General features: G+C 54.4%; 2 protein-coding genes across 3 annotated transcripts in view; one reads left to right on the top strand and one right to left on the bottom strand.

The window, feature by feature from the left end:
- The window catches only part of TIMP3 (TIMP metallopeptidase inhibitor 3), a 54,553-nt gene extending 35,143 nt beyond the window's left edge, over positions 1–19,410 (top strand). Inside the window, exons 2-5 of one of the 2 annotated variants that reach the window (XM_059681739.1) lie at positions 6,598–6,680; positions 13,384–13,627; positions 14,295–14,416; positions 15,534–19,410. In XM_059681739.1, the coding sequence (XP_059537722.1) occupies positions 6,598–6,680; positions 13,384–13,627; positions 14,295–14,416; positions 15,534–15,731 (647 nt within the window). In that variant the 3' untranslated portion in view covers positions 15,732–19,410. The remainder of the gene's footprint in view (positions 1–6,597; positions 6,681–13,383; positions 13,628–14,294; positions 14,417–15,533) is intronic. The other variant, XM_059681740.1, reaches the window with a different exon arrangement.
- The window catches only part of SYN3 (synapsin III), a 387,944-nt gene that overhangs the window by 243,219 nt on the left and 118,433 nt on the right, over positions 1–26,292 (bottom strand). Inside the window, 2 exon segments of the mRNA XM_059681741.1 lie at positions 21,181–21,270; positions 22,596–22,752. Of these exon segments, the coding sequence (XP_059537724.1) occupies positions 21,181–21,270; positions 22,596–22,752 (247 nt within the window).

The following is a 26,292-nucleotide window of genomic DNA, read 5'->3' as shown; positions in this document are numbered from 1 at the left end:
GGGAGAGACAGAGAGAAATGCCGATGTGAGAGAAACACATCGATTGGCTGCCTCCTGCACGAGCCCCGACCAGGTACATGCCCTCAACTGGAATCAAACCCAGCACCCTTTGGTGCGGAGGCCGATGCTCTATCCACTGAGCCAAGCCGGCGAGGGTCCACCAACCCCTTCTGACTGAATAAGGCTCAGGAAGACTTGGTCATCCGCCAGAGGTTACCCAGGGGAGCTATGTATCTTTTTTTTTTTTTTTTTTTTAATCATCCTCCGTGTGTGGCACTTTTAGCTTCATATTCATCACATGAATATGGGCCTGCTCTGTGCCAGCCTGGCTATAGCAGTTAGTAACACAGAGAACCTGCCCATTCTAGTGGGGGAGCCAATGAATGAACAAACAATGGATAGATAATATGTCAGATAGTGTGAGTGCCATGGACTGTCACAGCAAGGCCAGTCTGAGGGGCGTGGGGGGACCAGGGGAGGCCCCCTGACCAGGTGAGATTTGAAACAGTTGAGGGCGAAACAGTTGAGGGAGGAAGTCGTGTGGCTACTCCAGGAAGAGGGTCCCTGCAGGGGGACTGCGAGGGCAAAGGCCCTGGGGTGTGTTGGGGTGATGGAGGAGTGGTGAGGAGGCTGGGTGCTAGAGTGAAGCAGCTGCCGTCTCCTGAGATGGGGAAGGGGACGGACGGGAGGCCCAGGTGTGGGGGAGGGCCATCTTGGAGCTCAGGTTGGGGTGGGCTGAGTTGGCTAAACTTCCCAATGTAAATGCAGATGAGATATAGACTCTTGGATATATGGATTAAGGTCATGGGAGCTCTGGGTTGGAGGTTGTAGAAATGTGGGAGCTGCCAGTTGTACGGATGGTGGGAAAGCCATAGGCTGGATGTGAGTAAGAGGAGGATAAAGGGACCGAACCACTGCTGACCTGACTGAGCACCACGAAGGTCATGGCTGACCTTGACGAGGGCTGTATTGGTGGAGGGGGCGGGGCAAGGAGCTCGGGTCAACCAGGAACCGTTGGGGGTGGGTTAACAACACTCCCACCTTATGGACTGGAATGGGAAGTGACCTGCACAAGGTCACACAGGGACAGGGCAGGGCCTTCACCCAGGTCCCACATGCTCTGTCTCTGTTCACTCAAGTGTATCACAGCCACGTCTCCAGGGGTTCTCATGAGCTGATCTTTTTTTTTTTTTAATCCTCACCCAAAGACATGCTTTAGACAGAGTAACATCGATTGGTTGCTGCCTGTACTGATCTTTTAAGCTCTGAGTCTTTGTGGAGGGGCTTGGGTTGTGGTGAGCCACAGGCTGGCGGCTGAAGGACCCAGCTGGGCAGGCCTCTCCGGCCCCTCTGAGTTCCCAAGGCTCTTTGCTTAAGCACAGACGTCATCAAAGAGGCAGCAGATCATTGAGAAGGACCCTGGGAAGGGCGGTGGAAGGTGGAGACAAGACCTCAGGGGATGAGGAAAGATATCAGGTCCCTCTGTCTTCCTCCGATCGGCACAGTTAAGAACCTGCAGGAGATCACCTTCAGTCACCTGCTCTCGCTGCAGGGGTTCAAAGTGCCTTTTACAGATACACTGTCTCCTCTAATTCATCAGTCTGACCTCAGACTCCAGTGCAGTGAGGGACTTAGGAGCATCGGGTTTTGTGGTTTCTAAGTTGTTGTTTCTTCCTCCATGGAAGCCTTGATGGGGAACATCGTGTGCTAAACAGATGATATTCTGTTATATTGCTAATGCTGATTACTTGTCGATCCTCATTACTAATGGAGGTGCGTGTGAGAGAGAGAGAGAGAGAGAGAGAGAGAGAGAGAGAGAGAGAGAGAGAGAGACTCTGACTGGGAGAGGGTGGAGGGGTGGTCAAGAGGATGTGGGGATCATTGGGGGCATATCAGGGGTCCTTCCTCCTAGGAACCATTCCTCCTTTCTAATCCTTAGCAGAGCTGACAGTGGGGGTGGGAGGTGCGGAAAAAGGATGACCTCTTTTGCAATTAGTACTAGTCCCATGGAAAGGTTTCTAAGGAGTCCACTTTCCTGGGGGACCCGGCGATTTTTCCCCCCCTTGGGATGCAAAACCGCCCTCAGGGTACCTGATCCTCTCCTCCACCGTTGGAAAATGGGGACAGTAATAGCCACCTCACAGGGTTACCATGAGGACAAGTGAGATGACATGTTCACACTGCCTGGCGCACAGAGGGGCTCGGTAAGTGGTAGCTGCAGCTCCTTCCCTCTCCTCTAGACTTACTGATGTGCTGCGATGAAATGCACAGAGCGGAGGCTAACCAGCAGGTGGGCAGCTGAGGAGCAGGGGAACCCGGCCTGCCCTCGGAGGACAGACTGACACGCAGGGTGCAGAGGGCGAGGGACCTGTTCAGCCGCTGAGCCAGTTGGGCTGTGGGCCTCCCTGCTGCGGGGTCACCCGCTTATCATCTTTGCCATGAGCATCTGGCCTCAGAAAGGACCCTTCCTTTGCCACCCTGCGAGGACGATGACAGGGAAATAAACACAAAGCGACCATTAGAGGAGCTGGGTTGCAGGCACCCTTCCTTCCTCTTTCAGGTCCCTGCTGTCTTCCTCCGATCAGCACACTTACGAATCTACAGGGAATCGCCATCAGCAACATGACAGTGTGCCCTCTGCTTTAGCTTCAGGGTTACAAAGTATCTTTTTACATACGCACGCACAGCCTGGCCAGTTTCTTCTCACGCACTTTCAAGTTAAAACACCCTTTTACTGTGTTTGCTTTTGAGCTGCATTCCCCCAAAAGCCCAGATTCCCTCCCAGGAGCATGAGAGGCTCTGAGTCTGAGGTTCAGGCTGCAACCTCACCCCCTCCTCCGACTAGTGCTCGGCACCTTGGCCACCAGCCCTCTAGCAGGAGCTTTTAAACTCGGGCTTCCCACTGGACTGAGCTCTGCGAAGGCAGGAAACGAGGCTTCGATTTCTTATTGTCACCCTCCCAGCACCCAACCCAGTTCGCCGGATACCAGCCCGGTTCACACCCAGGTTGGCGTAGCTGCCGGAGGACCCTGGGTGGACAGTGTGGGCCACTCTCCAGCAAGAGGGAGAATAGAGAAAACCCCGGTGTCAGCCCGCCAATCTATAAAGCTGGCTTCCAGCCGCCGCATCGAGGTGGCGGGAACGCCCGATGTGCCGCCAGCTCCCAGTCTGGAAACGTCTGTTGTTGGAGCACCATGACCCGCCCACACCTCTCCTGCCCACTGTGAACCCCAGGCACCGTGACCTGCCCATATGTCTCCTGCCCACCATGGCTCCCAGGCACCGTGACCTGCCCATACATCCCCTGCCCACCATAGCCCCCAGGCCAGCGAATGCCTTGGGAGCAGCATGCTTGTTTCCAAAAAGGAAAGTACAAAATAGCACACAGTTGAATTGCAGAGGAGACACTGAAGCAAATAAAGACATATTACATTCACAGACCAAATAGGCGGATCTGGAGTTGGCCAGAGACTTGACTTTGGAAGGACTTTGCGAGCCTATTTAGGAGGTAGAATGCTGTTTAACTTTAGTGCAGCTCTGTTGTAAGGAAAACACTGGACTCTGACCCTGGCAGTCTGCACTTGGGTGACACGCGGTGATGAGAGGGAACAGCTGTCTGTGGAAAAGTGGGTGCTCTGGGCACTTGTGTTCGGATCAGTCATGAATGCTCCCCTCCCCCCTCACCAATCTCTCCCTGACACTTTGCAAGGCCACAGTATTCTGATGAGCTTCCCTTTCTTCACATCCTGAGATGAGCCCCCGGGCTGCAGCTCCCAGGACATGCTGGAAGCCCGAAGGTGCCCAGGATGGACCAGTGACGATGGGAGTCATGGTAGTGGCGGCAATGTTAACAACGGGGACAGACGACACCTGGGGCTTGGGCTGGGCCACCGCTATTCTCAGTGCTTGCTCATAACCCTCACAACAACCTGACGAGGTACCGCTACCATCATTCCCATTTTAGAGGCTAGGAAATGAAGGCACAGAAAGGTTTCGCCATTTCCCTGAGGTCGCACAGTGCCTGTGCTGGGATTTGAACCCAGCTCAGGGGCCCCGGTTCCTCGATGCTATCTCTGCCATCTTTCTGCTCCTTTAGTAACAAGCACATCACTTGTGAGCCACGTGAGGGGCACCGGTCCAAGACAATCAGACAGATTTAGGAGGAAAGAACTCTGGGGATTCGGGGTCTGCCTGAGGCCACCCCGTAAGGGTGGAACTCAAACTCGGATGTGGCTCCCTGACTACAAAACGCGCTCTCTTTTCACTGAGATAGTCTCTGGTGAAAAGGTTCCAGGCTCAGGCCATTTCGGGGTAAGGAAGGAACTGAAGTACCCAGGCTTACGGGACAGGTCTGCTGATGACATGCTATGTCCAAATGAAGCCAAGCCATTCGGGAGCCAGGAAAAGTAGCTGTTGCTATTTAAAGGACTTCTGCTATGTCCCCCCAGGCAAAGACTCGCTCCCTGGTTTACCTTCTTTCCGTGTTGATGAAGCAGGAGAAGAGGGAGCCAAATGAATTCAGGAAGAGCCCATAGGAAAGTCCTGGCAGCTGTGCTTTCTGCTCCAGCAGTTAAGCTGCTACAACCTGCCCGTGGGAGTCCGTGCGGAGGAAACCATCCCGGCCTCTGGGGGGATGGCTCCCTGCCGAGGATGCTGCTGTGAAGTTGGACGCAGAGGCGCAGGCAGGATCTTGGGGGAGCCCAGCCTGGGGTCCTGCCAGCCTCTCATTTCTACAGCAGACTTGGAAGCAGCCGCTCGCCGCCTCCCCAGTCGAGCTGCCTACGCTCAATGGCTCACTTTGCCAATGGGCTCCGTGGGCTGCCATCCCTGGCAAGCAGGGCTGGAGGGGCCGTTAATTCACCCGAGTCCGGACTTCACGTGTGCCTGGGAAAGTAGGATCCGAGTTCATCTGGGAAGGGACAGGACAGAATCCACTGGGGATGGGGGAACTGGTTCCCAGTAAATATAGAGAAACCCACGTTCATCGTGTGAATGGATGGGCAACATTTGTTCTCCTAACTGGTGATGTCATACATTTTTATGAGATTAGAGGTGATGAGTTGAGAAAGATGGTGGGACATCCCAAATGGGGAAGGATCATGGAGCTACCAGGTGTGTGTGTGTGTGTGTGTGTGTGTGTGTGTTCAATTTGTGATTCAAAGCATAGCTGCTATTCATGCAAAATCCATTCCATTCCGGTCAAGGTCTTAGCATCTAGACCCTCTTAATGCAGACTCTGCCCTGTGGCAGCCCCTACCCACCCCCACCCTTACCCCCACCCCCCCGCCCTGCCCGCCAGCTTAAGACTAGCTTCTTTTTCACTAAAAGTAAAAAGGAGAAAGCCCAGCTTCTTATATGATCTCAAAGTCAACCCCTCTCTTCTGTTCCCAGTACTGTCACCCTGGTTCTGTCTAATGATTCTCGTATTCGTAGTCACGCAATATTGACTGAGCGCCGCCTTCTTTCTCCCAGACGCGATAGTAAGAAATTTCATAGGGTCTTTTGTTTCATCCTCATTCCAATTCCCTGACAAGGGTGGGGTTACACCCTCTTTACCTTCAGAAAGAGGAAGTGGCTTCACTTCTCTGTTTCCTCATCTATGTAATGTGGATGCTAACACCCCCCTTGTCAGGTGGTTGTGAGAAGTGAAGAACTGAGAGGTACTACTGCGCATAGTAGGTGTGCAATAAACGGGAGCTATTTTTCTGGAAACAGTCCTTTCGTGGTCAGTCCATTCATTCTGTTTTGGGCAATGATGATAATCACAGTGAAAGTAACATTCATGCAACGTACACCGCAGCCCGGACACGGTGCCAAGCGCTTCACACGCACTGTCTTGCCTGGTCCCTCCCCTTCAGGAGACGGGTGTCCCTGGTGTCCTGGTTTCGTTAGAGGAGGAAACTGGAGGCCAGAAACAAAGTCACTGGCCCACAGTCCTAACAGCCGTGCAGAGCAGAGCTGGGATGGGAGCAGCTCAGTGGGCTCCTGAGCCCACACTCCCCAGCACTGCCCCCCGCCACACCCTCATGAGTGACAGGCCACTGCATCCTTGGCCATCTGAGTGCCGGGTACCCAGGATCCCATCAAGATGCTGACTGGGGCAGGAAGGGAGGCTGGGGTGCATGGCAGCTCTGCGGACCTGCAGGACACGTGAATTTACACATACAAAGGGAGAATCCCAAAAGAGGCTCAGGAAGAGGTACTGGTAGAAAGAGAGTAACTCTGGGAAACCATGCGATGTCGGATGGGCAATGGAGGGAGGGCGCGAAGTTCTAACATGCGAAGTCGATTTCAGATTGTGGTGGAACAGAGTCCAGAGACTCATCCGGGGGTAGAATTTCCTGGGCGGCGACTGTGAACGTTGGAGTGATTAACCCGAGTAATAACTGCCTTTCCTGACTCCCTCCCCCACTCCCCACCCAGTGTCCCTCATCTGAGTTTTTGCTCTGATACACACAGGTACCCATTCGAGTTGGCTCAACGGTAAGAAAGCAATGCCCGGCCCCCTGGGGGCTGGACAGGCACCCGAGACGTGGTGCATGATGTGGTCCAGGCCTCCCTAACCTCCTCCCTGTCTCGTCTTGCCTCTCTCTGCAGTGATCCGGGCCAGAGTGGTGGGGAAGAAGCTGGTGAAGGAGGGGCCCTACGGCACGCTGATCTACACCATCAAGCAGATGAAGGTGAGTGACCGCAGCCCGGCTTCAGGAGGCTTTCTGGGTCGGTTCTGCCAGAAGAGGCCTGGCTATGGGGGCAGGGCTGGTGTGTGTTCTCTGAGCCCCAGCCCCAGCCCCAGCCCTTCCGCCTGGCTGGAGAGGGTGTTGCTGAGGCAGCAGCAGGGGATGGGCGGAAAGGGGGGCGGGGACGGTGGCTGCTTCATCCCAGAGCCTGAGCAGGTGGGGTCCCTCTGAGGCTGGGCTTTGGATCCAGACAGCAGGCAGCCTCGTTACCTGGTAACCATGAGACCTCGGCCAGCTCCCTGGGAGCCATAGCTGGGCCTCGGTCTCCCCATCTGTACAATGAGGGGGTTGGGCCGGACTGTCTTACGGCCCTTTCAAGCCCTGACTTTGCGTTTCAACCATGCTCACAGGTCTTGTGCAGCCACTGATGTTGCAACTGAGGTTTCCTCCTCAAAGCTTTACATTGAGCTTGTGCTGGTCACAGAAACCTCATCGGGAGACAGGGACTCTACCCTCTGACCTATTTTCCCAGTTTTCCTTGTCTTCTTGCGTCCCAGCTAGTTAGCATCATTTGCTGAGCTTTTTCATACAGCTATGCGTTGTCCCAAGCATGGTCCCACTGTGCGCACACTAAGGAGCCGCCTGAAGGAAAAGATTCCAAGTCTAGGGAACCTGCTTCCTGGTCTCAGCTCCACTCCTGAGGAGCTCGCTGATCTTGGAGCCTTCCTTCACCTGGGCCTGGGTTCTGCCCTGTGTTAGCAGCACGGGGTGGGCTCCGTGCCCCGAAGGGCCCTATGGCTGAGGCATTTCCAGATGCTGGGACACTGGCCATGTTCCTTCTAAACAGGAGCTGCTTCAGGAGCTGGATAATGTGGCAGCTGGCCCATCAGCCACCTCTGCGAGCACCTCCCTGTGGGCAGCGCTGTAGCCAGGAGCCATGGGAAAGCAGGGCTCCTGTGTTTAGGAGCTGCAGGCCAGTGGGGAGAGGAGACACAGGGTGACGAATCAGAAGTTCAAGATGGGTGCACTCAGGTCCCCGGGAACTGCCAGCCCCTTTACTCCCTGCTCACGTCTGCATCCCCAGCAGTGAGGGCGGGTGCACAACCCCGGGAGGCACCCGTCCATCCCCTAGGCAGACCTGCGGGCCTCACTCTTAAGTGGGGGTAGAACCTGCTGCTTTGATTTGGAAACATCCACAGCCTCCTGGTTATGTAATGTCCAGAGTCAGGCCTGGCCAGCTGCCCTTGGCTGCCCGAGTGCGGTCATGGGACCCGCTTATGTCTTCCGACGGCCAGAGAGAGAGAACAGAGGGCGGAGGGGGGACCGAGAAGAGCAACAACAACCCAGAAACCCACTGCGCAGCTCCAGGCAGGTCAGACAGGGCGGAGGTTTAGGAAGCATATCCCCTGCCCGCCCGGCTGCCTGCACACAGAGACTCTGTGCCAGGAGAGGGTGGGAGGCCGTGGCTCCTAGGTTTGCCCGGCTCCCCTCCTTCCTTCAGGGCCCGGACGCATGGCCAGAGGCCCTTCCTCTGGGCAGATGTCCTATTTCTCCTCTGGGGTGTCAGACCAGCCACTGGGGGGGAGGTGTTTGGAGGCCAAATAACATTTGCTCGCCCATCAGCTTCAGAGCCACCCGCCCCCACTCCCAGGATGCTGGTCCTCTGCGGTCCATGCGCCAGCCTCCGCCCGGGCTCCTAAGCAGGTGCTGGGCATCAGGGCAGCACGTGGCTCCTTTACTTCTGAGGGACCCGAAGGGAAATGATTTACTCGGGGGCGGGCGTTAATGAAAAGCAGCTCTGGTCCCCTCGCCGAGGTGTCAGGATTCCTTCCCAGTCTGTGTGTTCTTTACATGACCCCCCAACTCTCCTGCCAGAGAGATGGATCAGCAGCAGGGTGCATCATTCCCGCCCACTCTGGGGGCCCCCCCACCCCCTGTGTACCCAGTCCCCCAGGGAACTGAGAGGTTCGCTGGAGTTTGTGGGTTTGCCGTGCAGCAGTGTAACTCTTGACTTGCAACATCCTGCAAAGAGTGTAACAAAAACATCTTTGTAGGAGGGGAGGGAAGGGAGAGAGGCCAGGAGGCCGGCCTGCATGGGCTTTGGCACGGGTCCCTGGGCGCTTTATTCTAGCGGATTAGCATCTACCCAGAGATTGGGGGAGCCAGGGCTCCCTTAAAGCAGGCCTATGGGAACTTGGAGAACCTGAGAAGTCAAGTCGCCCTGTTGGGCCTCTCTCTTCATTCTCAAAGTCCCCCCTGGCCACCCCCCTCCCCGCTCCCCCTACCACCCCCTCGCCCCCCCACAAACAAAAACCCTCTCACCCAGATGAAAGACAGGCAGACCCCCTCCCATATGCTCACTCCAGAGCCTCTGGATAGCCTCTCGGACACATCTCTAGTGTGCAGAGACCCACGGTGCATGGTGGTGGTCGGGGGGTGGGGTGCTGCTGGAATGTTGAGGGAGCTCACTGCAAACCCAAACTTGGAGATTAGCGGGAGCTGAGCCACGGGGCCGCGGTGCAAAGGTGGAAGTTTCCAGAAGTGGCCGCTGTAATCTATGGGGACCGCCTCTCCTATCAGGACCATGGGAAAGCAGTCTGCTTTGCCAGGGGCTGTCGCTGGTGCCGTAGAGACATGCTCTCAGGCCAGCTGCAAGGACAGCACGTGGGGACAATATGTCCCAGCGCATCCCACGGGGAGGCTGTGCAGGTCCTGACTCTGGCAGGATAGACAGACAGATCCGCTGGGCGACTGGAATGCTCGGACCCCGGGGGCTTCCTTCCTTTGGCGGTTTGTTTGATGGGATGAGCAATAGCAGGGTCTCGCCTTTGAAGTTCTGGCTCCAGCCTCTGACACCCCCTCCCCAACACACAGCTTCCCTCTGACACTACCTCCCCAGCACACAGCGTCCCTTCCTCCCTCTGCCAGGGACTCTTCGTGGTCTGGGTCCCATTAGCCGTGTGCAGGGATCAGCTCCATTCTCGGGCTCTGCCTCCCCAGCCAGACAGCAGTCTGTGAGAGGAAGGCCATGTGTCTGGTCCCAGTCGGGCACCAGCTGCAAACTCGGTTCCTTGGTCTGTAAATGTGCTTGCGTGCAGCACAGTGGTCTTCCGTGGGCACCAGAGAGATACTGATAGATGCCCTCAGACTCAGAAACATCTTCCTCACACTGTGTCCCTTCACCCCAAGGGAAGCAAACTTCTTGCAACCTTGTGTAGATACTACCCAGGTGGGAGCCCAGGGCCTTGTAGAATCACACACACGCACGCACGCGTGCACGCCCATGCACAATGGAATAGCATTCAGCTTTAAAAAAGGACATCTTGTCCCTTGTGACGACAGGATGAACCTGGAAGGCATGCTAAGTCAAATAAGACAGACACGGAAAGAAACACTGCACGGTCTCACTCTGATGTGGAATCGAAAAAAGTCAAACTCTTCAGGCAGAGAGTAGAATGGTGGTCCCTGGTGGCTGGGAGGTGGGGGAAATGGGTACAAAGTATCAGCTTTGCAGGATGAAAGGATGCTGGGGAGCTGAGGCCCGGCATGGGGACTCTGGCTACCAGTGCAGGTTGTATACTGTGGGTTTGCTGAGAGCAGAACTTCAGTGCTGTCTCACACACAGAAGGAACGCTAGGAGGGGATGGATGTGCTAACTAGCTGGATTGTGGCCGTCACTTCACCAGGTACACATCTATCAACACAGCACATTGTACATCTCAAATACACACCCTTTCTATTTGTCAACGATGCCTCAGTAAAGCTGGGGGAGAGAAGGGACAACTCGCTTACACCTGAAGTTCCACGCCAGCTCTAACTATGGGCACGAAGAGAGGAGGTTGGGCAAAGACACGTGGGAAGGGGACCAAACCTTTCCCCGCTCCTTGTGAATTGTAGTATACCTGGTCTTAAGCGACTTCTACTAAATGCTGTGCACTGGGTGCTATTCTAAATCACTTAATTCTCAACAGCATCTTATGGAGTAAGTGCGCTGCCCCATTTCACAGATGAAGAAACTGAGTCGCTGTCCACGTGGCTCACATAAGGCAGGGACAAGACTCTGTCTCCAGAAACCCAGGTTTACCATTAATCCTCCACTGCACTGGCTAGATTAGGTTACCTTTAGCATCCTTTTCAGTTTCAATCCTCCAATTCTCAGACTTCAGGACATGATAAGCCTATTGTAACCCTCCTAAATTGTCAAGCCAATTCTGGGTCTCTATGACTGCAGATCTAAGGACCCTTTAGGATCAATATGTAGGTCAAGATAGGACTAATATAAAGAAAAGACAACAGAAGGAGTAAAATACCGCTACGATACATTTACCATATTGTTATCTTCAGAACGGACCCCACCAGGCAGCACTGAGTTTGTCAGGTGCATCACTTGGGACACATTACAGTCTGACTGCGTGCCGGTGCGAGAGCCATGTTAACCTAAGGCTCCTGCAAATTCAAGATCAGCGGCGAAGCCAGGCTGGGTTTGACGGGTCCAGCTCTTCCTGAGCAGCAAAGTCACGGGACTCTAAGCAGGGGCCGGTTCTCACCACGAAGCAGAGAGGAGATGAAGGGGGAAGACCCACAGGGAATGAACTGAGGCTCCAATGGACGAGGCCTGAAAGACAGACCTAGAGCGAGGCCTGGGTTGAAAGACTGGCCCAACACTCAGGGGTCCTCCACCCCAAAGCGAGAAGGCGCTGGGCACAGACGGCCACCCTGGGTGGAGGCACCCAGCGGCACTCCTGAGCACGGCTCCTGCTGAAGCCGGAGAGGCACCACCTAGCACTGAGGAAGTGAGGGGCCCTGCTCCCCACGGCATAACCGAACACGGCGTGCGGACAGCACTTCGGCAGCTGTCTCAGGAGGAGAGGATTAGGAAGGGAGGCCAGGTGAACGAGAACCCTCTGCACTGCTGGCTGCACACAATCGCCAGAGTGCTCCCCTCCGAAGGCAGGGCTCCCAAGCTCCGTCCCTCCCACAGAGCCCTTCTGACGGCAGAGCTCCTAGTGACCACCTACCCCGCCCGCTGCTCGCCACTCAAAAGAAGACAAGGAGGGAAAACAAAGAGCCCATCAGACCAAACGGGAGGCCCTCGGGTGAGACACCAATGAGATGAGGTCTGGCTTTTTATTAATTCCCACCAGTAAGTGAATAGCGCATGCCAGGAGCCCCTAGAGAGGCTCTGTCCTACTGCAAACCCTTGGGATCCGCCCAGAGACCACCAGCACCCAGGGCCTGTGTGTTCTGAGCACTGGAGGGATCGTGGGGCGGGGCAGCCCCTCGGTGCCCATCCCACCCCCAGCAGCTCCCAGGCACAGAGTTCAGTGACAGATCCGGACCCACGTAACCCTCGCGGGCTTGACCTGGAGGCACCGAGGGGATTCAGACTCCGTCACGTTCACACCAGTGGCTGAGCACAAACTGATAGAGCAGGCGCAGTGGTCACCAGGCAGTCCCCTGCACCAGTTCCCTGAGCATGAACTTGTGAGTGTGCACAGGGTGGGCCCATAGGATAATGGCTAAGAGGATGGACCCTGGAGCACAGTCCCCTGCTTGGACGCCTACCTCTGCCACCTATCAACCATGTGGCCTCAGACAAGCCATGAACCTCCCTGGGCCTCAGGCTCCTCATCTATAAAATGGACATAACAGTGCCTGCCTCATAGGACTGTTACGGGTTTAAGTGGGTTGGGATTAGAGGAGAATTTCTCAGCCTTGGTACTGTTGACCTCTGGGGCCAGGAGAACTCTTTGCTGGGGGGGAGGGAGCTGTCTCGTAGATCATAGGGTATTTAGCAACATCCCTGGCTCCATCCACCATAAGCAGCCCCTCCACCCCACCTCCCGGCTGCGGCAAGCAAAAATGTCTCCGGACATTGCCAAGTATCTCCTGGGCTGGGGATAACATCGCCTGCAGTTGGGAACGACTGTATTAGATTATGTTGTAGACAAAAATGCCCAAATATCCGCCGTTTGACCATGATAGAGGGTTTAGTTAAACACCTAGGAGCTGTGTGCATGCTTTTGTGCTTTATCTGGGGTGAAAGAACCAGTGCTCTCAGTCGACGGTCAGAGGAATAGAAGAGGGGAACCTTGGGCTTGAGTTCAACTTTCGCCAGACTTTCTCTGAGTCCCCCCACACCCCATCTGTAAAATGGGTACAGGAGTACCTGCCTCCTAAGCTTCCTGGGAGGAGACAGTGAGGGAGTGTACGTGAGAATGTGAGCTTCCATACACTGGGCATGTCACCAAGACGTCAAGAGAATGCTGGCTGGCTGCCTTCTTGGAGCTCAGGCCCTGAGGTTGGGGAGGCAGGGAAGACCCCTTTCACAGCAAAGCCGTCTGTGGATTTCTAGAAAGAGGTGTCCCTGGAGGGGCATTTGTGGGGGGCTGGAATGGGAAGTGCGACTGGCTGGACGGGAAGGCTTCTCTGGGCAGCCGCCAATGCCACCTCAGTCGGGAGGAGACAAGGTGGCCTCATACGGAGCGAAGGACCTGGGGTGGGTGGGTTGGTGACCAGCCTCATGATGACCAGTCGGGGGAATCAGATTCCTGTAGACCAGTGGCTCTCAACCTTCTGGCCCTTTAAATACAGTTCCTCATGTGGTGACCCAACCATAAAATTATTTTCGTTGCTACTTCATCGCTGTCATGTTGCTACTGTTATGAATCATCATGTAAATATCTGATATGCAGGATGGTCTTAGGCGACCCCTGTGAAAGGGTCGTTCGACCGCCAAAGGGGTCGTGACCTACAGGTTGAGAACCGCTGCTGTGGACCACGTGACAGCGGGCTCCAGAGCCCGGTCCTCCTCTCACAACCTTCCTCCCGCCCACAGATGTACCGAGGTTTCACAAAGATGCCCCACGTGCAGTACATCCACACGGAAGCTTCCGAGAGTCTCTGTGGCGTGAAGCTGGAGGTCAACAAGTACCAGTACCTGCTGACAGGTAACGGCCAACTTAGCAGCTGGGCCGGGGTTTGGCCAAGGCCCACGGGTCCTTCACTTCAGAAGGACGGAGGAGGAGTGGCTGACCAGAAGGGTCCCGAGGACCTCTGCCTGCGCCCAGTGAATTGTGGGGAGCGTGTAGGGTTGAGGGCACCTCCCGCAGCCTGTGGGGGGACCCTGAGGCTGCTGCACCCAGGCTGGCTTTGTCTCAGCTCCACCCCAGACCCCGTGGAGGAGATCCCCTGGTTTTGGTGTCTCCGTGCTGCTGTAAATGAAAAGGGGTCGCCAGTCCCCGCTCCTCTCCACCTCACGGTCAGCCTATGAGGTCTGTCTTTGAAACTCACCCCCACCCCCTGTAGGCTGTCAGTGTAGGAAAGGAAATGACAAAACCGGAGCCCGGAGCCGCTGATGTGGGAAGTGAAGAGCTGGCCCCTGGAACCAGCTCCATGGTCTGAGTGACTCTCTGAGTTGGTTTTCCCCATCGGGACAACGGGGACTCAGTCCATCCTCAAAGGGGTAGGGGAGGATGAAATAATACAATCTCAGGACGGGAGGGTACTGAGCACAGTCCCTGGCCCACCGTGGGGACTCAGGAGGTGTGGCTTCTTCCCCTTCTGCTGGGCTCCCCCAAAACAACTCTGCCCCTGCCGCCCTCTCTCCTCCTCCAGGCCGGATCTTCGATGGGAAGGTGTACATAGGACTGTGCAACTTCGTGGAGCGGTGGGACCAGCTCACCATCTCCCAGCGCAAGGGGCTGAACTATCGGTATCACCTGGGTTGTAACTGCAAGGTAAGCCCAGGGACAGGCAGGCGGGGTGGGGAGTGCTGGCTCTCAGCCCCGGAAATACCAGCTCCTGCTGCACTGGGTGCTGGGCCCTGGTGTAGGGAAGGGAGTGAGGAGGGGCCGGGGCAGAGGGGCAGGTCTGAGCAGGGGTAGAAGGAATGCTGTCCCCAGGCTGAGGAGCGGAGAAGGCGAGAGCAGAGTGCCTTCTTGCTGCAATCCGCTGCCTCCCGTCCATCTGTGCTGCCCCCTTGGCAGTTGCTGGGGCACAGGGGCCCGTCAGCTTCCCTGGCCCCTCCCTCGGCTCACGTTGGTGGCAGGTACAAAGTCCTTACACTGGCAGGTCCTGCCAAGTGGTGCCAAGTGGGCTCATTCGAGCAGCTGACTCATTGGCGGCTCCACCCTGGGGGAGAGGGGAGGAGAGCTGGCTTGCTGATGCCACACACGACAGAACATGACTCTTGAGCCAGGCCCAATCCCTTGACCCAGGCACAGGGACAAGGCTCGCAGCCTTCCTGCTGTGGGAGGGAGCTGGGTGTTCTCTCACGTGACTCTCAAAACAACTCTGCAGTTTTTACTACTATCCTCCCCATTTTACAGATGAGGAACTAGAGGCTCTGAGACCCTAACTAACTTGCCTAAGTCACACAGCTCTCTACGTCTGATGACCAGCCTAGGGCAGCTGAACTCCTAAAGTTTATGCTTTAATCCGCTTCCTCAATTTCCCTACAAGAACGGAGATCGCCCATCCTGGCTTGTTACCACTTAAGAAGGAGAAGCTCTCTCAAATGTCTAATGCTACCACTTTCTGGCTGTGTGACCTGGCTGCGCCATTCAGTTGCTTAACCTCTCTGAGCCTCTATTTCCATATTTGTAAAAGGGAGAGACAGCTGTTATCAGAATGAAAGAGAAGAGCATAGCGCAGCCTTTAGCAGAATGTCTGGCGCACAGTAGGTGCTCAGTAAGAGTTAGCCAGTAGTACGTTATTTTCACCAAGGGACAGCGTTGGCCGGGCCCCCCCTGCCGTGGTCCCAGGTTCTAAGGAGTCCTGCCTTGGGCCAGCATCAGGCCTGGGTCCGCCATGGCAGAGTCTGCTAACCAACCGACGGCTGTTACCTAATTGCAGATCAAGACCTGCTACTACCCGCCTTGCTTCGTCAGCTCCAAGAACGAGTGTGTCTGGACCGACATGGCCGCGAGTTTCGGCTACCCTGGCCACCAGACCAAACACTACGCCTGCATCCGGCAGAAGGGTGGCTCCTGCAGCTGGTACCGAGGATGGGCCCCCCCAGACAAAACCATCATCAATGCCACAGACCCCTGAGCGCCAGGCCCTGCCCCGCCTCACCACCCTCCCTTCCCGCTGAGCTTCCCTCGGACACTAACTCTTCCCAAATGATGACAATGAAATTAGTGCCTGTTTTTCTCGCAAATTTAGCACTTCGAACACTTAAAGCAAAGTCTGTGCTGTCATATGGAGTTTTTTCGGAAACATCCTCCTGGCCCCACCCCACGCCTTCTTTTCGGTTTTGACATCCCCCGTTTCCACCCAGGAATTTTTGGTGCCATGCCAGAGAGAATGAGGAATGTACACTCCTCCTCTTCGTGATAACATAATCTATATTTTTTTAGGAAAACAAAAATCAAAAAACTACCCTACGTGGGCACTGTAATGCCTACCCCGCTTTCTTCCTCGCCTCCTCCTCCCCCCAGCATCTCCTAGACCCTCCTCCCTCTGCCCTTCTCCTCCATCCCAGCCCAGAAGGGACACAGACAAGGTCGCTGCTGAAAGCCAACTGTTTGAGGATCAGTCAAGGGTAGCAACCAGCTAGACTCAAGGTATGCAGAAGATCTTATACACTGAGGGATGCTACTGCATGTTCCAACCAGACTATGTCTGTCTGTGTGTCTCTCATGTAAGAGGCGCAGGGGGCAGGGAGGAACCGTGAGAGAGGGTCTGAGAGAATGCAGCACACACAATCCCCCCCAGTCCCGTGATGCTCAGGTAGACCAGATGTCTCTGAGTCTGGAGCAAACAGCCAGGCTGCAATAACAGAACTTTCTTAGTCCGGTGAAGACTTAAACATCTGCCTGAGGTCAGGAGGCTATTTGCCTGCCTTGTACAAAAGCTCCGGTGAAAACTGAGACAAATGTCTTTCCTTTCCCCGCCTCCCCTGAGATTCCCTCCTGGAGAAATCTTTGGTCAACGTGGCCAGGAGCTTGCCCTTATGTAAATTGGACAAACACACACACCATATACACTATCCACAGCTGTAGCCACATAGACTTGGTTAGAGAATACTATTTCCAAGGTAACGTTCAGCTCACCGAGGAGGCTGTGTTTGTATACACATTTGCATATACCCACACGGGGACATAAGCTGATTTTTTTTTTTACAGGACACAGAATTCTGTTCCATGCTGTTAAATACACCAATAGTTTAATCTCTTCTATTTTGTTGTTGCTTGTTGGAAGAAAATCATGACATTCCAAGTTGACGTTTTCTTTTCTTTTTTTCATTTTAATTAAAGTTTGAGATTCTGAACACCCTCAGCATTCCTCTAACTGGGGTCACCTGACCTCTGCCCCTGGCCTTTTCTCCCGCTTCATGTTCAGGGCCTTCATTTCACTGCCTTACTGGCTGGGCTCCGGTGGGGGACGCGAGTTAGTGTGGGTCGGGGGCTGGGCTCGGGAGGGAAGGCTGCGGTGCCCTGCCAAGGCCAGATGGCCAGCTTCCCTGGGCCGGCTTGTCTTTCCCAGCTCACGGGTGGGTGAAGGCCACTTCCTGGGGGCCTCACCTCATGGGCTTAAATGGGTGGTCACTGGGGAAGCCTGATTCTGTCATCGGCTGTAGGGGGTTTTCTTTTGTTGTGCTTTTTTTGGAATAAAACTATAATATAAACTCTCCAGTTAAATAAAAGTATTTTAAATGTTAGTGCTGAGATGAGATGTGGAGAGCAGGCGATCATATATATTTCAGAATTGGGGGGGTGGGAGGATGGTGACATGGAACATGACTGCTCTCCTTTTTCCAGATCATGGGTATTTATCCTCTATTAGTATCTGTATCTTCAGTTCATTCCGCTTTAGGAAACAGAGCTGCCCACTGACACAGGAGAACAAAGGCAGGCAACACGTTGTGATGTCTCGCGCACACACGCATATGCCCAGGCAGGGTGCTTGGCGGAACCCCGGGGGGGAAGGGAGGTGGTGCGGGGGAGACAGTACAGGCACCTGGTTTCCTTAGGATCAAGTCCACTGCCTTGTACCTTTCACCTTGCGGTCGTGACATTTGGCACGCAGGAAACAGGCTTTGCCGTCCCCAGGGGGCAGTGTGAGCAGAAGGAGCTGCGGTCAGCAGTCTTTTAAGGGGTGAGCCTCCGACTTGATGTTTTTTAAGATTTTTATTTCAGCCTCAAAGGCTTACAAGGTGGAACCCCTAATCCAACCTGTACAAGTTCCCCTACCCATAGTCGGACGTCAGCCTCCCCTCCACGAGGCATTGGACCATTCTCAGTCCCTGGTGGGGTCCCTCTACTCACCGGGCAAGGACGTGGGGTGGGGCCTGGGCACGAGTCACCTGAGGTTTCCCTGCAGACAAGCGGGCAGAACCACAGGCCCACGTGCCAGGCCCCGGTGAGGAGGACAGCAGGTCCTGGGCAAAGAAGGGTCCTGTGCAAAGCGATGTTGCCAGAGGGCGTCTGTGGAGCTTTCCAGAAGCTATAGCTTTGTTTATTTCACCTGTTCACTGACTGTATAATTTAAAGTCATTTATGTAGCTGAGGCACTTCTGTATTTCAATCATATTGTGAACGTTTTATTTTGCTAAATCTTATCATGTGTAGGCTGTAATATGTGTACATTGTGTTTAAGAGAAAAAGAAATGAAACCCAGATGCCACCATTTTCCCGAATCAAATTCTACAGTGGAACGGAGGGTAAATGCTTCTGTGGCACAGGCGGCTGGACTGGCGAACCGGGGAAGCTAGAAGGAGCCGGCGCTGAGGCCCCTCCGGCCCCCTCTCGGTCAGCATCCGTGCTCTCTGGAGGAGGCAGGAGGCGGGGAAATGGCAAGCAATTCCATGTCCTTGCTCTGTATCAACTGGCCCCGGGCAGTCTGCCGGCCATTCCCATTCCTCTCCCCCCTGGTCCCTTTGCCAATTGGGAAGCCATGATTTCTCCTAAACCCCGGGCCATGAGAGCTGTCATTCCAAGACCTCTTGGTGTCCCCTGGCCATCTCTCTGCCTCCCTCTCGAGGAAGCCCGCCAGGCTCTGCCACTCTGTCCAATGCTCCCTGTGGCAAGGCAGGAAATACTGGGAGACTCCTCACCCAGCCCCAGACCCAAACGGCGGTCAGGCTACAGCCCACGAACACCATTTTTCATACCCTGATTCCTGAGCAATTCAAGAAATAAATGATTTATTTATAGGGGCAGCTCTGTCTCAGAGACACCGAGGGAGACCGTACCCTCCCCTGCCCCAGCCCGTCATCCTGGGTTTGACGATGGCCAATACAGATGCCCCCACGATGACACCCAAGTGCTTGGCTCCCGGCTGCCCAAAGTTAAAAAATATCACTAAAATAGTTTGGCACAAGGAAAATGCTTTGAAGATCTGATGGCAGAAGCAAAACAAAATGGGGACGGGCAGGAGAGGTAGATTTCAGCAGTCTTCCAAGTGGCTCCTGGGAGGCGGGAGGAACTGAGAGACCGGGCCATGCTCCGAGGGGAGGGGCTGCGAGGCCCTCCCCCCACGCCTTCCCCCTCAGCCAGTCTGCTGTCCTGAGGCCAGAAGTGATGGAGAGACACCAACCAGAGAAAACCCTGTCTGGAAGGAATGTATTTGTCGCTAAATTTTGTAGCACTGTTTACAGTTTTCCTCCATGTTATTTATGAATTTTATATTCCGTGAATGTATATTGTCTTGTAATGTTGCATAATGTTCACTTTTTATAGTGCGTCCTTGATTCTAAACAGTAAAGTGGTTTTATTTCTATCACACACCTGCCGTCTCTCGCCTCCTTGTGTCCTGACCGCCGTCGGGGGACGCAGATCACAGAGGGCCTTGGAAGCCGGTGGGTCCCGCCTGCCCTGGCCCCAGGCTCCAGGCCCCTGCACACTCCCCTGGCTCCACTCACCTCCACAGCGTGGACCCGCCTGCCCTGGTCCCTCCCCGGGCAGGGGGAATTTCAGGAGAGGCCTCTTAGATTTCCTCCTGGCTGCTCCCCCAGCCCCGCCCTTGCTCCCGATTCTATGTCCATGGTTCTCCATCATTCCACAGAATTGGGATCTTTACCTGGTTACCTGTTAGTGCTACAGGTACTACCGGCTGGGAGCCCTGACTTGGCCTACCCGTCTCCTTCCTCAGAATCTCAATCACGTGGAAGTGGGGAGGGGAAGACTGCAAAGATGTCAAATGCCTGCCTGGAATTCTGAGTGTGGCATGAGTTCAATGCCAGGAACTCATGAGGCCTGACCGTAGACGGCAAAGCCTGCCCAGAGCTTAGAGCCGCCTGTCACCCCCAATGGACGCTGTAAACCCTTCACCCAACTGTCACCCCATTGCTGACAATGTCCCAGGGTAGAGCTTTGCTTGTATTTTAAAGCGACACTACTTTGAACACCTATCGTACGCCAGGCACAGCACTCAACACACAGGGTTCCGTTAAATGTCAACAACCCAGTGAGGTTGTTCCTCTATCACCGGTGGTTTTCAGCGATGGGAACTCAGACTCACAGACATGAACTCAATGCCCAGGATCTAGTCAGCAGGCAGAGCGAGGAGTCACGCTCAGGCTGGTTTGACAATAAACACTCCATTTCCCTACTGTGGTCACACTTTGCTGGAATATGCCGGGTTCCACACGCCCTTCTTATTCCAACCAGCACATCCTGCATGCTAGGACTCTCACGGCATCGGATGCAAGTGAGAGATAACCAATGGCAACATTCTGCATCGACTGCTCCCACCTGGAGCCTGCAGTCCTACCCAACAGTGACTCCAAATGGGACTGTCCCACTCAGCAGCCTGAGCTTGGAAGTCCACAGAGGCCACTGTCCCCTGCTGGTACCCCCTGATACCCTATTAACTACCCTGTTCTCCAAGACTCCCATGCTTCCCGAGGCGAGTGGAGCTACGGCCCTGGGCTCCTGTGACCAACCGCACAAGCAGGCATGTCTCGGGCTGTTTCCAGCTGCCCAGGACTCTCCCACCCAACTTGCACCAGCCACGGGGTGGAGAGCGCTCCAGCCCATTTAAAACGACCATGACCTCTGCCCTCGGGCTGGCTGTCCAAGTTAAGCTCCGACCACTTCCCAGAGACAACCGCAAGTGTATTCAAAAGTTGGAATGTGAAGAGGACACACAAGGAAACTGCCCTTCAACAATCCATGCCAAACATTACCACTTTTATTAACATAAGAGTGGAAACCAAGTCCGGCGCAGGTGCAAACAAAATGACATCCCACCTCTGAAACATCGTTTACCCTTATTATCAACCTTTGGTCCCCACATGCTCGTTCAAGTTGTCCCCTTGTGTGCCCCAAACCCCTGAAGTCCCGAGGAACTCTGCCCCCCTTGGTCATGCGTCCTGCGGCCTCAATCCCACCTGCGGAGGGGACTCTTCCCTTAGGACAGCCGGGCGTCCCGTAAGACATTGCGGTTCTTCCCGGGAGAGCCACCCCGGGCCCACCTCCTCCATCCAAATGGACGGAGAGCACAGACACGTGTCACTCCAGATCACATGAATAAGCAGCGTAGACAGGACACTCACCATTGGCTTATGGTTGGGGAAGAACGTCTGCTCCACCAGCGGGAACTTCTCAGGACCCAGGGAGTGGAAGATCTTAATGAGCTGAGAAAACTAGGCGAGAAGAGGAGAGAGCATTGGTCAACACCCGTCATCCCGTATGACAGGGCCACCCGTGACCCGGGGCTCGAGCGTCTGACGGCTCTGAGCAGAGCTACAGTGGCTGCTCTCTGCCTACGGGGAAAAGGTCACAGGCCTTAGCTGGGCATCTGTTATCTCCTTCATCTGGCTGCATCAGCCCCTTCATTCCTGCCAGGCACACCGAGTTCAGCTCCATAACTTTTCATGCACATTTCCTAGACCAGTGATGGCGAACCTTTTGAGCTCAGCATGTCAGCATTTTGAAAAACCCTAACTTAACTCTGGTGCCGTGTCACATATAGAAATTTTTTGATCTTTGCAACCATAGTAAAACAAAGACTTATATTTTTGGTATTTGTTTTATATACTTAAATGCCATTTAACAAAGAAAAAATCAACCAAAAAAATGAGTTCGCGTGTCAGAGGTGAACGTGTCAGTGTCATAGGTTCGCCATCACTGTCCTATACCCTCAGCCTCTCACACAAGCAAAACCTGCTGACATTCACGCCATGTCCCTTGCCTGCCGCGCCCTTCTTTCTAGAGAGGCACATGGCATAGGAGTTTATGGCACAGACTCTGGGTTCAAATTCCTGCTCCTGCACTTCCGTTCTGGGTAACCTGGGAAAACCACATCAGGTGTCTGCACTTCAGTGTCCTCGTCTGTGGATGGAAAAAACGAGAGATCCAACCTCATAGGGCATTGCAAGGATTAAACGTGCAGGGTACTAAAGGGATTTAGGCGTAGTTGGGGGAGTGGAGGCGTGGTATTTTGGGGAAAGCCTCTCTTACAGGCAACATCTAAATGGAGACTCAACTACATCAAGTGAATGAATGAAACAAGTGAATAAAAGGTGGGGGAAATCAAGTCTTGGCGGTTGGAAAGAGGGCTCCCAAGTTCTGGCTTCACGCCTGGACTCTGGGTGAGTTCCTCAGCTGTTCTGAGCCACCTGCACATGATAATGATGGAACGAATGCCAGGCAGCACAATGTTCTGGTCCTTGCTCAGTGCTCAATAAACAGTGCCTACTGCTAACAACAGTGACATGACAGAATATCAGTCAGAACAGGACGGTACTGCCTCTTACCACTATTATCATTATAAGACACCACTATATCATAATATGTGTTATATGATATTTGTTAGGCAATCATTACAAGAAGGGGACTGGGATCCAAGTTGCTCATTCAGCTGCCTTTTCATTCTGAGGTCTCCATGTTGGGGAACGGGTCCGTTTCAGGCCTGGGAGGGCCTCCCATCGCCCCCACCTCGCTCTGAGTTAGCCTAGCCGCCACCTACCACCCAGGGCTTGCTGCAGAAGTTGTAGACGGAGTAGAGGGAGTTGACGGCGGGCAGCCCTCCATACTGCAGGCCGATGACCAGGCTGCGGTAGTCTTCGCCCAGGGCCATGCTGTAGGCGTGCTGGCGGACCAGGATGAAGTCTGGCTTGAAGGACCTGCGAGAGAGGGGCCGACAGCAGCATTACTGTGCTGTGCACTGAGGGAACACCATGCGTCGGCCACAGGCTGCTGGGAGAGCACTGAGCCGCTGTGGCCACTGCCCGGGAGCCCTCTGTTCACAATGGGGACGGGGTGGTGGTATTTTGGATGAGGATGGTCAGTTGCAAACACAACGTAAAATGATTGAAAACAACTTTCACTTTCTTTCTGCTTCCCTTTCTTATTTTTCATAATATTCTTTTTTTTTAAAAATATTTTTTTTATTGATTTCAGAGATAGAGATAGAGATAGAGATAGAGAAACATCAATCATGAGAGAAAATCATTGATTGGCTGCCTCCTGCAAGCTCCACACTGAGGATCGGGCCTGCAACCCAGGCATGTGCCCAGACTGGGAATCGAACCCTGGCCTCCAAGCTCATAGTTCAACACTCAACCACTGAGTCACACCAGCCAGGCTCGCACCCGCTGCCAGTGCCAACCCCACTTGCACCCGCAGCCGGCAATGGGGCTGCTGCTCACACCCACTGCTGGTGCCCGGCACTGGTCCTGAATTGGTACCATCAGCAGGTGCGAGCCGCGGCTGCCGGCCCTGATTGCCCCTGCGTGCTTCTTCACCTCCCCCTGCTCCTGAGGGGTGATTGGAGCAGCAGCCACCGCTTGCACCTGCTTACGGTGCCAGCCCCACTCGCAGCCACTGCTGGTGCTGGCCCCAATCGTCAGTGGGTGGGAGCAGGGCCAGCGCTGTCAGCGTGTGGGAGCCATGGCAACAGGAGTGGGGCTGCTGGGAGACAGTGGGCTGGGGGCCGCAACCGGAGGGGCTGGGCGGGGGTGTGGAGGATGGGCCAAGACCCACCTCTGTGGCGACTGCAGCCTCATGGCCCACAGTTCCTTTCAAGGTGCACGAATTTGTGCACTGGGCCCCTAGCATATCATAATTAAATCAACCAATCATCTACTCTCATCAAATAGGCTATTTCCAATATTTCACACACGTTCATCTTTGCACAAAAATCACTGCCTTCATTTAAAACTATCTCCTTAAGATAGATTTAAGAAGTGGGATTACTGGGTTAAAGGGTATAAACTTTTTAAAATGTAATTAAAAAAGTATGTCTTTTAAAAATTTTTTAAATTGATTTCAGAGAGAGAGGAAGGGGGAGAGAGAGAGAGAGAAATGTGAGAAACATTGATCAGTTGGCTCCTGCACATGCCCCAACTGGGAATCGAAACTGCAACCTGGGTATGTGCCCTGCCCGAGAATTGAACCTGCAACCTTTTGGTGGCGAGTGACACCAGATGCTGTCGAGAGGCCTGTGGGGCCCACCAGCATCCGCACATTGTGGTGACTGTGGGAAAGGGGCTTGGTGGGGTTATGAACAGCTGGGCTCTCTGATGAATCCTGGGCCTCTCTGTAAAGTTTATAATCCAGGAACATGAGTTGCGGGAGGAAGTAGCCTTCCTCACCTCCTTTCTCAGTCTCAGAATCTGTCTGTTTATCCTGCTCTCTGGCTTCCCTTTCGTTCCTGAGACGGTGTCCATGCCTCTCCACCCTACTCCTCCGTCCTCCTGGCGAACCCACACGTTATGGGTTGAAGTGTGTCCCCCACAAAGACACGTCGAAGTCCTCAGCCCTGTTACCTGCGCGTGTGACCTTAGGGAAATAGTGTCTGCAGATTTAATCAAGCGAAGACGAGGCGATGCTGGAGTGGAGGGGCCTCACCCGATGCCTGGGAGTTTACAGGAAGTGTAAATGCAGACACAGACACGGAGAGCAAGAGGAGGGCTGCACGCGACGAAGGAGGTAAAGATCGGACGGACGTGTCTACACGCCAAGGAGCACCAAGGATCGCTGGCATCCAGGAGGAGCCGGGAGGAGGCAAGGAAGGACCCTCCCCAGGTCCTGGGAGGGAGCCCGGCCCTGCCACACGTGATCGCAGATCCCGGACTCCGAACTACACGAGAACCCATCCCTGTCGTGTAAGCCGCCCAGCCTGGGGCACTTCGTGACAGCAGCCTCAGGAAACACAGACACAGCCCACACCCAATGCTTCCTCTTTCTAGCAGCTTCCAGAACGTTCTGGTTCCTTTGCTGGTGTGTGTATCCTTCCACAGCCCCTTCCAACTTCCCAAACAACCAGCCCAACCCCCACAACAAGGAAACCTGCGCTTCGAGGCGGAAAAGGAATCGACGTTAAGCGATGGTCATGTTTACACTTTAAAATGTTAGCGCGTCAACGGGCTGATCAGCGCACGCAGGTTGTTTGGAAGACTGTTCACCAAGGGCTCAGCTGGCTGCTCTGAAGGTGTGGTGGGACATGGGGTTACTGCGTTCTCCTGCAGGCTCTGTGGCACTGACTGCGTTTTTAAAAATAAAAATAAAAAGAACATGGAACGTCTTTACAACCAGGAAAAAACAATGAGGTCATCTTCATTTGGGGGGAAAAAATGATCAATGTGACAATGCTGTAACACCACGGAAAATACTGCCGGGACAATTTCATGTGACATAAAACAAGAGGAAAGAGACACTGTGTGACTAGCACGCAGTGAACACGATGGTCCTGGCAGGCAAGACGGAAAATGGCTACGCGCTAAGGTGGTGAGGCTGCAGGCGAGCTCTGTCGCTTTGAAATTTTCCATTTTCGTGACACTGTGGTTGGGGCATTCATCAGAAATTCTGGTTAGCGTCAATCCGTAAGTGAACTGTGAAGCAAGTCCCCTCCACTTGGCCGGGCAGCCATAACCAGCCAGTCCTCCTCTTCCCCCCCCTGGCTACACCTTGGACAAGGCAATCCACGCCTGCCAGCCCCGGCTCCCATGCACCCATCGCCACAGTGAGGACTGAGCTGCCAGGCCCCTTTCTATCCCAATGAAACCGCCCCTCAGTGCCAAACTCCAAGGTCAGGTGGCTTCTGCCGTGCCCTCACTCCCTGACCTCAAGGAATAGCTAACGCACCATGAGCCTCTATTCTAGGCCCTGTGTGCATCTTCACTCCGGGAAGCCTGACAACCATCCTCGCAAGCTGCTGGCATCATCCCCATTTTCCAGATGAGGAAATGGAGGCACAGAGCGGTGAAGGAACTTGCCAAGGTCACACACCTGCTGGTGGTGGGACCTCAGTCAAACCCCGAAGCCTGGTGGCTCTGGAGAAGCCCTGACCAGGAATCGAACTGTGACCTTTTGGCTCATAGGTCGACGCTCAACCACCGAGCCACGCTGGCTGAGCTCAGTGCCCACTCCTAATAAACTTTCCCTGGTGTTTCTGCTTCCTGGGATACAGTTGGCCAACACTTGCACACATGCACACACACACACACACACACACACAAAAGCACATGTGCACGCGCACGCACACGCGCGCACACACACACACACACACACTTTGAAAACAGCAAAATTCCATGAAACAACCAGGGGTTGGGAACTACGTGTGAGAATCTTTTCCTGGTGCCTAGCAGGTGCCCAACTCACAGTAGGTGCTCAGGAGAGGCACGTGGAAGTGGAGCGTGCTCTGAATTCGCTTCTCAGGGTCC

The sequence above is a fragment of the Myotis daubentonii genome, chromosome 2 (assembly GCF_963259705.1).
Source record: "Myotis daubentonii chromosome 2, mMyoDau2.1, whole genome shotgun sequence".
In the NCBI taxonomy this organism is placed as follows: domain Eukaryota; kingdom Metazoa; phylum Chordata; class Mammalia; order Chiroptera; family Vespertilionidae; genus Myotis; species Myotis daubentonii.
This window is presented reverse-complemented; position numbering and strand designations above follow the sequence as displayed.